Source organism: Phaenicophaeus curvirostris, chromosome 6, assembly GCF_032191515.1.
Source record: "Phaenicophaeus curvirostris isolate KB17595 chromosome 6, BPBGC_Pcur_1.0, whole genome shotgun sequence".
Lineage (NCBI taxonomy): Eukaryota > Metazoa > Chordata > Aves > Cuculiformes > Cuculidae > Phaenicophaeus > Phaenicophaeus curvirostris.
In genome coordinates, this window is record NC_091397.1 from 55701886 (window position 1) to 55715746 (window position 13861).

At 42.0% G+C, this 13861-nt stretch overlaps 1 protein-coding gene across 2 annotated transcripts; it reads left to right on the forward strand.

Moving 5' to 3' along the window:
- The first annotated feature begins 11383 nt into the window (after positions 1–11383).
- On the forward strand, positions 11384–13488 carry CYCS (cytochrome c, somatic). Of its 2 annotated transcripts, none has more exons than XM_069860268.1 (3): positions 11384–11494; positions 12117–12290; positions 12456–13488. In XM_069860268.1, exons 2-3 carry the CDS (start codon positions 12122–12124, stop codon positions 12602–12604), a joined length of 318 nt encoding a protein of 105 aa, XP_069716369.1. In that variant the 5' UTR covers positions 11384–11494; positions 12117–12121; the 3' UTR covers positions 12605–13488. The 2 variants fall into 2 exon arrangements, with proteins under 2 accessions (XP_069716369.1, XP_069716370.1); XM_069860269.1 differs by having other exon boundaries at positions 11398–11494; positions 12114–12290.
- The last annotated feature ends 373 nt before the right edge of the window (positions 13489–13861 follow it).

The following is a 13861-nucleotide window of genomic DNA, read 5'->3' on the forward strand; positions in this document are numbered from 1 at the left end:
GCCCAGCTTGGTAAGACATCTCATTAGGTCATGATGCACAGCCTCGGGAATTAAATTAGTTTGGATCCTGTGTAAGGTTGTGATTTTGCTTTATACAGCAATTTGGAAAAGGCATTTGCTCTCAGTAAATTACTGTATGCAGTTGTGGTAAAGTTTAGAAGAATTCAAACAGGGTGCTAGTCTCTTTTACTGGATTAAACAGCTGCTTTCATCTTCCTCAGAAGATTTCAGGAGTATCCTAATTTTAATAAGTGCTTTAATAGTTTTACCATGAAAAACTGAAAGCTGAAAAGAACAGCCACGGGAACATGGACACTCCATGAAATCCCATTTCTCAGTTCCCCATAAAAATCTCCTGTTTATCTTCCTTCCTCCCAGAAATAAATGTCTTCTTAGAGGCAAATCTTGATTTCAGAAGCATAAATTCAGTTACTATTAATTGGATATGTGTAAGAATCAGAACTCCACAGTTTGTTTCCTTTAAGCCACATAAAAGTAAATGAGAATTGATATGGCAGATTATGTACAAAGCTGAAAGGGAATCCTCATTGTGAATTCTTTGCAGGGTGCAAGCAAGAGGGGATTAAAGAACTATGATATCGCCTTTCTGATTCTCACATCTCTCCCAGTTCTTGCGAAGTGTTACATTTAGTGTGAAAACTCCGTGAAATGCAAAATAAGGAAATTTTCTTTCTTTCTGTCCTTTCTCCCACCAGCTCAAACCAACCCAAGACCACTGTGCCTGCCATTTCCCACCTCTCATCCATACCAGACACACATCTCTAGGTATCCCATGTTCCTAAAATTCAGATCACCTGAGAATTGATACACTGGGATTGATCCAAGTGGTCATCAGCCTTTCCATCCCAATATCCCTACCAAGGGTTTTGATGTGATTGTTCTAAGGAAGACCAGGAGTAAGACAGGACTCTGTGGGTTTACCATTTACTCTTGAAAATTACTTAGAAACATTAATGAAGTTATGACTCTTTTCTACTGAAACTTAACAGTCAGAATCTCAATAAACCAATGGTCAAACTAAGCATCTTGGCTTAAATTATAGCTCTGTGTACTGATAGTGGCAGTCTCCATGAAGGATACCTTAGTACTGAGAATGGTGAATAAACCCAAGTAATGTGAACAACTTGTAATCTTAGAAGCCAACAGATTTTTTAACACAGCTATTAATCCCCACAAAAGTAAGCAGAATATTTAATGTAGCTTATATCTTCTGCCAGGCAAGTAATTTTTCACGGTCCAAAACAGTGGAAGAGAAAGGGAAAAATAATGCATCAGTGGGCTCAAAAACTAGCAATTTGGGGCTAAAGTCAAGCCTGCCATACCTTGGCTGAGGACAACAGAGGTATCCTGAAATGACAGCTGAATAATTTAAAATACTTTACCACTACACAGATGATAGAACAAGATCCGGGGAGAAAAAGCAACTTTTCTTATTCCTTTCAAAAACAGGGATGAAGCCCTAGACATTCATTATTTACAAAACACCATGTAAGCTATCACGAGGTGTTTGCTTTTAACCCCAGCAGCATTTTATCCTGAGAGTTTTTTACATAATATATATGAGAGGGAAAGAGCATTAAATGTTTATTCTTATTCTGCTTTTCTATTCTCCTCCACTGGGAGTCTGAAAGATATTTTATTTTTGAAGACTTTAAAGATCACCCACAGGAACTGAAGAGGAGTCCATGGCCACTGCTGACCACACAGACCTATAAGGAATTTGGGACTGGAGAAAGCCAGAACCTCTATGTGCTGAGGCAGCGTTGCCAGGAAGGGTTTGGCAATAACTGTGTGAAATAGCACACACTGGCAGGGATAAGATGCTTTTCAGCAGAGTAAAAGCTGATAATGTTAAGTAGGATGTCAATTTGCATTAATTAGCTGCCATTCCCACTCATCAGCACAATGCTGAACAGCTACATATATAACTGAGTACACAAGCATTTTTAGTGAAGAATTTGTTCATCTAAACCCAAAAATCTTTCCATAGAATATGTAATGCTAGGAGTAGCCATTTTTAGTCAGTTTTCATCCATCATTGTCAATTTAAGAAACACTAATCGTGTGTGGAGGTGTGCTTACGCAGCCTATTTTTGCATCGCAGGAGGATCATTGGAGGCCAAGGTGTATTTCCAGCAAAGCTTAGCAGGTTCAGAATTACTAGTTAAGGGGGCAGCTACTATTGGTACTTAGAAAACATTTTAGCTTCATTTGCTGTTCCATCCATACAGTTTGACTTCCTCTGAGATCAGGACACTCCAGTTCTCAGTGACTGAAAGAGAAATCTCTAGTTAAGTATAGGTAATCCAGACCACGCTCAGGTGACTTTTATCCCTGGAAGGCGGTATTTAAAAGCTTTGTGCCTTTTCTACATCTCACCTTTACAAAACTCAGAGTAGCTATTATGTAGTTAATGCTGACAACATCATTGTGAGGTAAACGGGAAGAAACTGAGGCAGGAAGACAAGAGAAAGAAGCAGTAACAGAACCAAGCTCTTCCAAGCATGCACTGCAGTTTTACCTAGCAGCCCTCAGTTGTTCCTCTGATGGTAACACTATGAGTACAGAGCCAGCTTCACAATTCATCAAGCATTATTGTTTGTTGTTGCTGTTTCTAAGAATCGTGCACAGAAAACATAAGGATCTTTCCTGCTGGTGCACGAATCAATACAGAGCTCCTGTAATTGGCCATAGGCAGGTGGCTGCCCGCAAAGGCAGCTTAATCTGGTATAAAATCCAGCCCTCAGCTGCTTGTCACCACCTCCACGCCTGAGCCAACTAGCCTTGCAGCTCTGGTGGTGTAGATAAAAACACTGAGCGCTTCCAAAAGAGACAATTGGGTTAATTTATGATGATTAAATGGGTAATCTGATCTAACCCTCCTGACTTCGTACCAAAAGAGCATAGATGAATTCTGTCTGCAGATCCATAAAGTCAGTCTCCCAAGGCAGAAGAGACATTAGCAGCAGCTCACAGAAGCATCTTCCAGCAGCACAGCTGCCTTTATAGGGAGCATACATCTACAGCTTAAAATGTGGATCCACCTATCACTCTGATCAATGGTGTTCCATTGGAACATGTTAAATATTTCCCCTGCAGGTAATCCACATGACTGAAGTCGTCAGTATTCCCTCTGACTCCTAGAAGAAGGCTGCATACTGGCTGGGACAGCACGCATACTTTCAAGTACATATTTCACGCAGAAAAGAGCTAAATGTCCTTTTTTAAAATATTATTATTATTAAACTTCTCTGCATCTCTTATATTTTTACACAGTGAGCTCCTGTGCTGTTCCAAACACTTGCAGACCATGCATACGAAGAGTCAAAAGCCTTAGAGAGAGTTTTCAGCCACCTCAACAATATATAAACAAGATCAGAAGCTAGCGGACTGTCATATGATTGAAGTCCTTTAAGTGTTAACTAGCTCTCATAGGACCAAGGCAAGTAGCTCTGGAGATAAGAAGAAGAACAAGAAGAAACAGTAATAGCTGCTGACCACACATTTTGGGGGTGAGAGGTGCCATTCAGAAGTCCAGATTATGCTCTGCAGCCCTTCAAAGAAATGGGTTTGGGTGGCAGTAGATCTTCATTCTTCCTTACCTCTCTGCAGGTCCTGCCAACATACTCACAGTCCAGCATCTCTATTTCCATGTCTTCAAGAAGATAAACATTCTCTTTTTGGATGATCTTTGACTCCAAACTTGCCTTCCACAGTTTAATGATGAATACTGAGCTGGTCCATAAAGGATATAAGTGAATTCATTCATGATTGATCACATTTCTAATAATCTTGAGCTTGGTTAAACACTACTTCTCTTCCCAAAGTCTGAAGTTTGATGACAGAAACAAGTCATGAATAACATCGGAATAAATAGTGGTGAACAAAGGAAAATGCAGCCTTTATAGATGCACAGTCTTACGGATGTGGCAAGGGAAACAACAAGTGACAGTCCAGTTCAAGGCAATCTGTAACTGTAACTACAAAGGAAATTTTATATAGCATGTAATGTTCTGCCTACCATGTGTGGCTATGATGAACAACTTCATTCCAAATTTGAATTGAGTTCTGCTGACTCAGGCACCCGTTGAATCTTCCACCTGAGTACTAATATTGTACTGAAGACATTTTTCCATCACGTTTTTACTTTTATTAGTATTTACTAAACAAATGATTGGTGGAGGATGATGTGACACGTTATTTCAAAACTTTAAAATAGTCTTTTCCACACAGCACACATATTTTGTTTATACCTTACCTATTTCTTCTCCTCCAGCTTCCTAACTTGGCTGGAGTAAAGGGTCAAATATACTATCCAACTCCACTTTTAAAGAGTAAGAACATAACCTCTTTCCAAGAACAACCAACATGCTGTGAAACCCTGAAAGGGCTCTGGGGATCACAACGTACAGCTGGGACTTCACAGGTAAGCATTTTTCACTAAATTGATTTACTTGGGATAGCAATGAAAGGTCACAAAATGTCAGCCCCTAAATTTCTCAAAGGAATCGATGTTTTTGTTATTTATTAAAAACGGCCACACAAACTGTAAACTATCTAAGGTTTTCCACGTGGACTTTGCATTAATTCTGATTTTCCTAAACAATAAAAATGTGTCCCAATAAACTACGTCTCCATTAAAGAAGAGGTCCTATGAATCCCCTTATCCTGGATAACTCTTACATGAAAGCAGTTGGCAGATTAACTGGAGAACTAGGTGAAGATGTGAAACGTGTAAATGTAAAACTGCATTTATTAAGAACCTCATGCTTCCACCACAAGTAATACTGACAAGAGTACTACCAGATTCAGCTACTGGAATTAAGCCTTCCCTCTGACAATACTTAAGCATAGGGCAAGGCTCACTGTAAAGCAGAGGCAAAAGTTCAGTTTACTAAATCAGTCCTGATACAGCTGGTTGACAGAACTTCCGTAATGTATTAATGACTTGTTCAGGGTTTGCAGGGAGAAGGGTTATTCTGATTACCTGCTTATTTTTTATCTTATCATTTCAAATCGCCGCCAATATATAACAGCAATTCAAATGACCTTTTGCCTTAAGAAGTATGAGTAACAGTCTTCATAAAATGAGTTGGCAGCTCTCATGTGGATACTGCAGCACTGCAGAGACTGAAACATACTGGCTAGATGTTCTGCTGGTGTTAATCAGGACAACCACACTGAACTCATCAACTTACTGTCCTTATTGCACATTGTGTATTGATAAGTGACCTATTACCGTTGCAGACCAAAGCCTCCTTACTAACTATACCAGTTTAAGTTTGGCAGAGTTTCTGTGATTCATCCTCCTTCATTTATGTGAGTGATTTTCCTATCTTCCTTAAGGGCACATAAGTAACATTATCAGATTCTGTTTTAATGCAAAGATTTACTATACAAAACGCATAGAACTATATTGTAAAATTCATGCCTAATTTTCTTCAACAATTTTTCTACTGTGTGGCCTGTATAGAAGTGAAAAGATAGCATTGATGCTAAATGCTACTCATGCAAATTAAGCATAACATGATACATAAGCACAGCAAATCAAGTTGAGCTGCTTTTTGCTAATGCATCATTACCCGTAATGGCTTACGCCATTCAGTGACACCTGCACGCTGTCATGCAGAGACACACATCTAATTCATTCGGACTATGCAATTCAGCAGGTAAAACAGAGGGAGTGGATTCCTGCTCACCCTTCCCTTCCACAACACTGCTGGCTTTACAGCATTTCTGGGTTCAAACTGCACAGATACACATGAAGCAGGCAACTAAGTAAGATGCTGTCATTTTCTTATAGTGCAAATACAGCCCTGGATAAAAAGTCTCTAAATTGTCCTGCTTTTTTTCTACTGGATTAAAAAATAATCCAAGTAAAGAAATCCCTTTTGAAATGGGATTTAACAAGTTTCTGATAATTGAATCCCTGTATCTGAAATGGGAAGGTTGTCTAGCTTTTTCTCCAATGTGGTGAAGAAACAGATGTTTCACTTTATGATGATGAACACTGTAAAGAACAATTTCAGCAGCTGGTCTCTAGAAATGAAAATTCAAATCAACAGCTTACATTAATTCCAAACAGAGCAGTTTTATTGCCCTCTGGCTTCCAAAGTGAGATTGGCAGAGGCCTACCCTGGGCAATGTTGATTTATCTGAATAATATTATTCCACTTAGAACATACATACATTAAGCATCAAATACTGAGACTGTTCAGCATGGTAATTGCTGAAGTCATAGAATCATAGAATCCTAGAATAACCAGGTTGGAAGAGACCCACCGGATCATCGAGTCCAACCATTCCTATAAGTCCATTCTTTGGCTATAGGTCTCAATCATACTTCATGTTTGAACAGTTCCTATAAAATGCAACTTTGACTCTGCACCACAACGGTTTGAAGCCTCAATGGTGCAAATGATTGATGCAAGGTAATAGTACTCAAACAGTGGGTCAAACTGTGGTTGAGAGAGCTAAAAAGCCACATGCCAGTCAGCATCTTCAGTCCCACTTGCACCAGTTCCTAAAAGTATTTAAACACACATGAATGGAGAAGAAAAGAGAGTGCAAGACATTTATACCCATTCATATCTTATGCATTGGGGTGGAACAGAATATTTTCTTTTCCGAAGCACAAAGACTGACTCTGAAGTCCCTAGATGGTAAGACAGTAATGAATGTCTAGGCTGCTGCCCTTTGCCTGGGAGACTCCTAACGGAGCCATTTCACTAGTCTCAGACAATTGTCTGCTAAAATAAGCAGTTCCTGCTAAAATAAAATACTTAGATGATACCGTAAATCCTCCTCTATCCTCCATATAGTGTGAAACATTTCTGCCTAGTCTCTTACAAGTTGGAGAGGGCGCACTGCACATTAACCTGAAGGTTGACATCCCCATGAATCAGACACAATGCTGAATAAAATAAAAGGGGCATGGTTTAGTGTTTGATAGGAATGGTTGGACTCGATGATCTGGTGGGTCTCTTTCAACCTGGTTATTCTATGATTCTATGAAAAACAGTGGCCAGTCTAGGTCAGTAGCATAAAGCGACAAAAAGCACAGACCAGAAATGGGTTGTGAGCCAAGAACAGACCAGTCTGTCTCAGACACGATAGCAGAAAGTTCATCATCTGGACACAAGGGGACTTTCAGGAAGGCCTGAACTTGAATCCCTTCCAAACTCTACACATGCCTTTCCTAATGAAGACTTTGATAGGAATGGTTGGACTCGATGATCCGGTGGGTCTCTTCCAACCTGGTTATTCTATGATTCTATGATTCAAACCCAAACACGTGAATCAACTCACTTTCTATCCCTCCTTTACAGATCCCAGAAACAATCACACTAGTGGCTTTTAAAACAGAGATTATTAATGCATTTATTAGGACACAAGAAGAGTACAGGAAAGAATCTTGAAGATTTAGTACAGAAGTAACCAAGCAGCATGATATCAGATGAAGCTTAGAAGTAGAATATGAAGAAACACACTGCAAAGAACTGTTGAAGACAACTCACCCACAAAAATGAGGTTTAAAATAGTTATTACCTCCTAGAGGAACAATTTCAACATAAGTGCAGACTCCTGCATTTTGCTTTGCCTTTAGCACCATTCAGGAGAGATAAATGTTAAACTGCAGAGAAGATGGAACATTATGTTATTTCATCATCCTTGTGTATCTTGCATTTAGTTTTGTGCAGCAAATTTCATTACTAACAAAAAGGAAAAAAAAATCTGGAAAAGGGCAACAATTATTAAAACCAGGATTAGTTAAACACCAAGAAAAGTACAGCTCAGCAATGAGTATATTTGATAGGAATGGTTAGACTCAATGATCTGGTGGGTCTCTTCCAACCTGGTTATTCTATGATTCTATGATAACACAAAAGAAAATTTTCACTGGTCATTTGTATCATCTGTCAGGAAGCCACTGAATAAAAAAGGTCTGAGACTTTTTGCTTGGTCAAATGAATCAGACATAAGAAGAAACTTAGAAAGTACACCCCAATTCCCTTGTTTAGTTTTCTGCTTGGAATATGATAAAGGCAAAGAGCTTAATATCATTCTTAGAAAAGGCTTAGAGATATAGCCCAGGAGCATAAAAAAAACATCTGCAAGGCTAGTAGTTTGGATTAAGTGTTCTCAGTGCCCCAAGACTTCAAGTTTTAGGACAATAAGCTCATCCTAGGTACTTTTTAGTTTCCACAAAGCATCCAGCATTGATCGTTATGAGAAAGAGTGCTAAACCACTAATCGCTCTGATATAACACTTCTGTAAAAACAAGAGACAACAAAGCCAGGAGATCGAAATCTGTTTCTAAAACTACCAGTCAGGCAATTATTTGGTTACAGGCCACAAAACTAGCATAAGATCTCTGAAGGGATGAGTCCCACCTCTCCACTGACAGGAACATCCCATGGGTGCCCATTTCTGCTTATGTTGTAAATGGTTTTTCCTTTGAAAACCCTAAGGTAAGCTCCCATCTGAATCGTGGGGCCATGCTAGTGCTCTTATTTCACCAAAAGTCCTGATGTCTGGCCTACAGCTTAAAAACTGTAAGGCTTTAGTAGATTACATTAGATTAGCACATCGCCGTTACATAACGAGACCCAACCACGTAAATCTCCTTACAAAAGGAGTCTTAATTTGGAGCTTTTCTCAGGGCTAAGTTGATGCTTTGGTGACTAATTTGACAATATTTCATTTAAGGTGCTGCGGAAGAAATCCTTACACTACAGCTTGTATTATTCAAAAGATAATGTCCCAGATAATGACAAGACAGTAATCTTCGTCTCCCGAAGACACACAAAACAAGCAAATTATCAATATAGGCAACTGTGATTCCCTCCAAACGGGATATGGCTGAAATTGTTCCATCTGTTTAGTTCATTAGAAAGAAAAATAATTAAAAAATAATTTGAAAATGTGGTAGCTCTGACCAACAACTTCACATCTAGAACCAGAAATTGAGGCTACTGGAACTTAGTGGGTTTGTAGCATGTTATTGTGCTAGATGGAACCAGGCTTTCGGACAATGCATAAGGACATTTATTATACATGTATTACTTTCAGTTTTCCAGTAAACTGTGACAGACTCCACAATAGCTTGAGACTAGCTTTAAAGTTTAAAAACAAAATGGACTTATTAAAAGGATATATTTATATTTGCATTTTATCTCTCGAGCCCTTAAATTTCTTTTCCAAAAGAAACAGAAGTGTTTTTAAGAAAAGCTAAACTTCTGACAAATTACTAGGTCCTGAATCTTTCAAATGAGAATGCCCTTGTGAGTTAACTTAATTAACTTTGGCATTGAGTCCAAAACTATTCTTTTTTCAAATAACTACCTTAAATTACCTTTCTTTTTATCCTACTTTTAATGCAGCAGCTGGTTTGTAAGGATTCAGAATAAGTTTTCTGATAATAAGGTGATGCAGTCCTATCCTAGGATAACTTTTGCATTTTCAAGTCCTTTCTTACTATTCCAGGCTTCATTGCAAATTACTTGACTTCATGCATTTATGTTTCGTGCCCACTACTCCTCTATACTCACCCAAAAAAAGATGTCACTGTTGTGTTACTTCCCGGGAACCAAGAAATGATTACAGAGAAGTTGTATGCCACCCTTCTGTGTCTTCTACTGAGGTCCAAGGCCTCATTATACTCTTCCATGAGTCTACAGATAACCAGACCTCTATCAGTCTATAAGAAGCTACTAGAAGAAATACTTGAGCCAAGCAGTTCAGTATCTCAACACAGAAAAGAGAAGCATTGAGTCAATGTCCTCAGCTAAAGCTCCGTAACTGCTTTAAGTTGAAGAAGAGCGACTCAGAACACTGGATCTTCTTAACTGTGGTGAGTTGACCCTGGCTGGGCAATGGGTGACCACCAAGCTGCTCTGTCCAGACAAGGGGAGAAAATATAATGGGAAGGCTCATGGGTTGAGGTAAGTACAGTGACATCACTCATCAACTACTGTCATGGGCAAAAAGGACTCAACTTGGGGGAATTAATTTAATTTATTGCCAAAGTCAGAGTAGAATAATGAAAACTAAAACCAAACCTTAAAACACCTTCCCTCCACCTCTCCCAAGATCAACTTCACCTTTGATTTCGCTATCTCCTCCCCTCCAGTGGTGCAGGGGGATGGGGAATGGGGGTAGTGGTCAGTTCATCACACATTTTTTCTGCCACTCCTTCCTCCTCACACTCTCCCCCTGCTCCAGCAGGGGTGTTGGAACTGGATGCTGTTTGGTCCCTTCCAACACAAACTATTCTACGATTCTATGATTTCCTATAGCCCCCATTAAGTACTGGAAGGCAGAGGCTTCTTCTTCTTTTCTGTAGTGCTCCCTTCCATAATACTCTCTATTTCTTATCCTTGCAACGGTGAGATTCCAGCATCCCAAACGAGACATCGGATCTGACCATACACCTGATGCCCCTCCACATCCACGTGTCCCACACCGGCTGGCGCTCCCAGCCTGCCCATCCCTGTCCTGGTGGACTTCAGCCTCACTCTCCCTGGCTGCCACGCTTCCCTGTTCTCTGGGCTCCCCTTTGGAACGACAGGTACAGCGGGCAGGAGGCATCACTTTGCTCATCTTTGCACCTCCTCATCCACCCCTCCATCCATCCGTCCCTCCATCACTCCATCCATCCATCCCTCCATCCCTCCCTCCATCCTTCCATCCCTCCCTCCCTCCCTCCATCCCTCCCTCCCTCCATCCATCCCTCCCTCCATCCCTCCATCTATCCCTCCATCCCCCCTCCCTCCCTCCATCCCTCCATCCATCCCTCCCTCCCTCCATCCCTCCCTCCATCCCTCCATCACTCCATCCATCCATCCCTCCATCCTTCCATCCCTCCCTCCCTCCATTCCTCCCTCCCTCCATCCATCCTTCCCTCCATCCCTCCATCCCTCCATCCATCCCTCCATCTCTCCATCCCTCCCTCCATCCCTCCCCCCCTCCCCCCCTCCCTCCCTCCCCCCTCCCCCCGGGCACCGGGAGGGGCGGGGCTCCCTCTACGTCACCGCTCAGGCCCCGCCCACACGCACAGGCCCGGTCTCGCTGTGCGCATGCGCAGGCGCCCCCTCCCGCCCGTCCTTACGCGCGGGAGTTACGTGTGACGCCAATTCCGCAGGGCGCGGGAAGCGCCCCCTTTGACGGACAGCAGCCGTAACCAATCGGAGGGCAGAGAGCCGGCATTTGATTGGTTGCCGCGCCGGGGGGGCGGGCCCAGCGCGGGTCGCAGGGGGCGGGGCGCGGGTCCGCCTTGATGAGCGGGCGTGACAGCCAATCGGAGGCCGGCGCTCTGGTTGCTGATTGGTCGCGGCGGCGGGAGGGGCGGGCCGAGCGCCGCCGGGTTACTTAGGGCGGGGTACGGCGTGTCCTTGGGCTCAGACACCGGGCGGTGCGGGACGGGCCGGGGCTACGGGCACCGCGTCAGCAGGGCGGCCGGACGGGAGGCAGGTGTGGGCCGGACCGGGGCTCGGCGGGGCCGTTCGGGCCGGGGGGTGGGGGGGGGCCGCTCTCGGCTGTCCCCGGAGCGCGATTACCGCCTCCGCGGAGCCTGGGGTCGCGGTCCGGCGGGCGAAGGTCACGGCGAGGCCTGGCGGCCCCGGGGCCTGCCCGGAGCGCTCCCCCGCCGCCTCGAGGGCAGCTCCGCGGCCCCGTGCGGGTGTCCCCCTCCCGCCGAAACCGGGAAACGGAGCGGCCCCCACCCCTTGTGCGGGATTGTCTGTGACCGGGAAACTTTCCTACGATAAATATACAGGCTCTATAGCGATCCTGTGTACAATTTAATCTTTAAAAATCGTCTCTGTGCTATTTAAATGCCGTAGGGCAGTTACTTTGGTTGAGGTTAGGCTTTTCCTGCTCTTCAAAAGTGTTAATCACCGTGATGCCTTTTATATAGCCTAATGATTCTATGCTAATGTTGAGGCCCAGCAGCTATGGCTTGTGGTTACAGAGCCTGCTGGAGAATTATTAGATTGATGGGCCCTATATACTCTTTCATAAACCAGTGGGACTTTGAAAAGGTGACCTTGAAACTGCAATACTGACCTTTGCTTGTGTTTTCTTGGTCTAGTAGTGAAAATGGGCGATATTGAGAAGGGCAAGAAGATCTTTGTGCAGAAATGTTCCCAGTGCCATACAGTTGAAAAGGGAGGCAAGCACAAGACTGGACCCAACCTGCATGGCCTGTTCGGACGCAAGACCGGACAGGCCGAGGGCTTCTCTTACACGGATGCAAATAAGAATAAAGGTAAACTTAAAGCTGCTTGTCTGAGTTACTAGAGACAAAAATATTCAGTATTCTGTGATACTTATACAGGTACTGAAATCTACCACAAAAGTGAAATAACGTGAAGGACAAGAATATAAATGTTTGTTATTTTAAAATCACTGGGTTTTTTTGTCTTCTCTCTAGGTATCACCTGGGGTGAGGATACTCTGATGGAGTATTTGGAAAATCCAAAGAAGTATATCCCAGGAACAAAGATGATTTTTGCGGGTATCAAGAAGAAGACTGAGAGAGCAGACTTAATAGCATACCTCAAAGATGCCACTGCAAAGTAAAAGTTGTCTGCTGCCTTATTTATTTCATGGAGGAGATGGCTATGGAAATGTCTGTGATGAGATTGGTTTTTAAATTTTCTATTTTTACATGTACTGTGTCTAACCATAAAATCTGTCTCACCCTTCAGATAACGTTGCTCACGGTGGGTCACTGGAGTACATGCTTGTTTGGCAGCCATTAACTTAATGGAAACTATGTAATTGGGTTGATTTCAGTGACTGTAACATTCAGTCATTCTTGATCATGTAATTAAAAAAATAAACAAACATTTCCTGCCTCTTTGTTGTTTAAAATATATATATATATATATAAGTAATCAAATGATTAATAGTGAACAGTATAGTAACTTTTGGCAGCCCAACTCTTTCAGATTAAAAAAAAACAAGGTGGGTTTGGCATCTTCCACTGTACATCTTCTGTTACATTACTTAAATCTTTAAAAAAAATATTTTTCTAAATTTAATCAGTCCTAGGTGTTGTGATATGTATTAATCTGTCTGAAGCTTGTGATAAGAATGCATTTCATCTGACTGAAGTACTGCTTGTGAAATGGCAGTTGTGCCAAGCCACTTTTCTTCTATCTGTGGGAAGCATGTTACCAAATTTATCCAGACTTTCACAGCTGCATGAACCAGTAGAGCATAACTCCCCTTCAGAAACATCTTGTTTTGAAATGTTGAAACCCTTTGTTCAATAACTCTTCTAAGACCAACCATTCTTAGTGCAATGGATAGAACAGAAAAACATCTTATCCTGGAGATAAAAGTGCTGGAGACCAAGCAGAGAGTTATCAAATCTCTGTAATTCAGCAGAAGCATTCGATTGAAATCTACTGTTATAAGCGATTTCTGATGAAGGGGTACAAGAATCAATGTGTTGAAAACCTAGAAGGAAACAGTCTTCCTCTGTGCCTGGCTATAGCCAATGTCATTACTTCTTGAAGGTTCTGTTGCGCACAGTGTAAAGCGGTATTTTTTAATGTTATAACTGCATTTTTTTCATACTAAGTGAATTGTTCAGATGAATGTATTTACTGTGTACCAGCAGTAAGGCATAACTCGGAGCAATCAATGCTGTAAATTAAAAGAATTAAAAGTCTGGTTTGCTGTGTGTGTCTGAAATTAAGTGAAAAAGAGTGGGAATGTAGAGAGAGGTTGGGAGTTCAGCTTCATATCAGTAGGAAACAGGATGAGCAAAAGTAAATGCTGGTGGAGTGGTGAGAAATTGTGAGAGACTACGACTAGGAAAGCTAAGCT

What these genes read in the sequence shown, in the direction of transcription:
- CYCS (XM_069860268.1), top strand. Translation starts at nt 12,122, where the DNA reads ATGGGCGATATTGAGAAGGGCAAGAAGATCTTTGTGCAGAAATGTTCC. An exon ending in GGATGCAAATAAGAATAAAG is followed by an intron (nt 12,291 to 12,455) that starts GTAAACTTAAAG and finishes TCTTCTCTCTAG; the next exon opens with GTATCACCTGGGGTGAGGAT.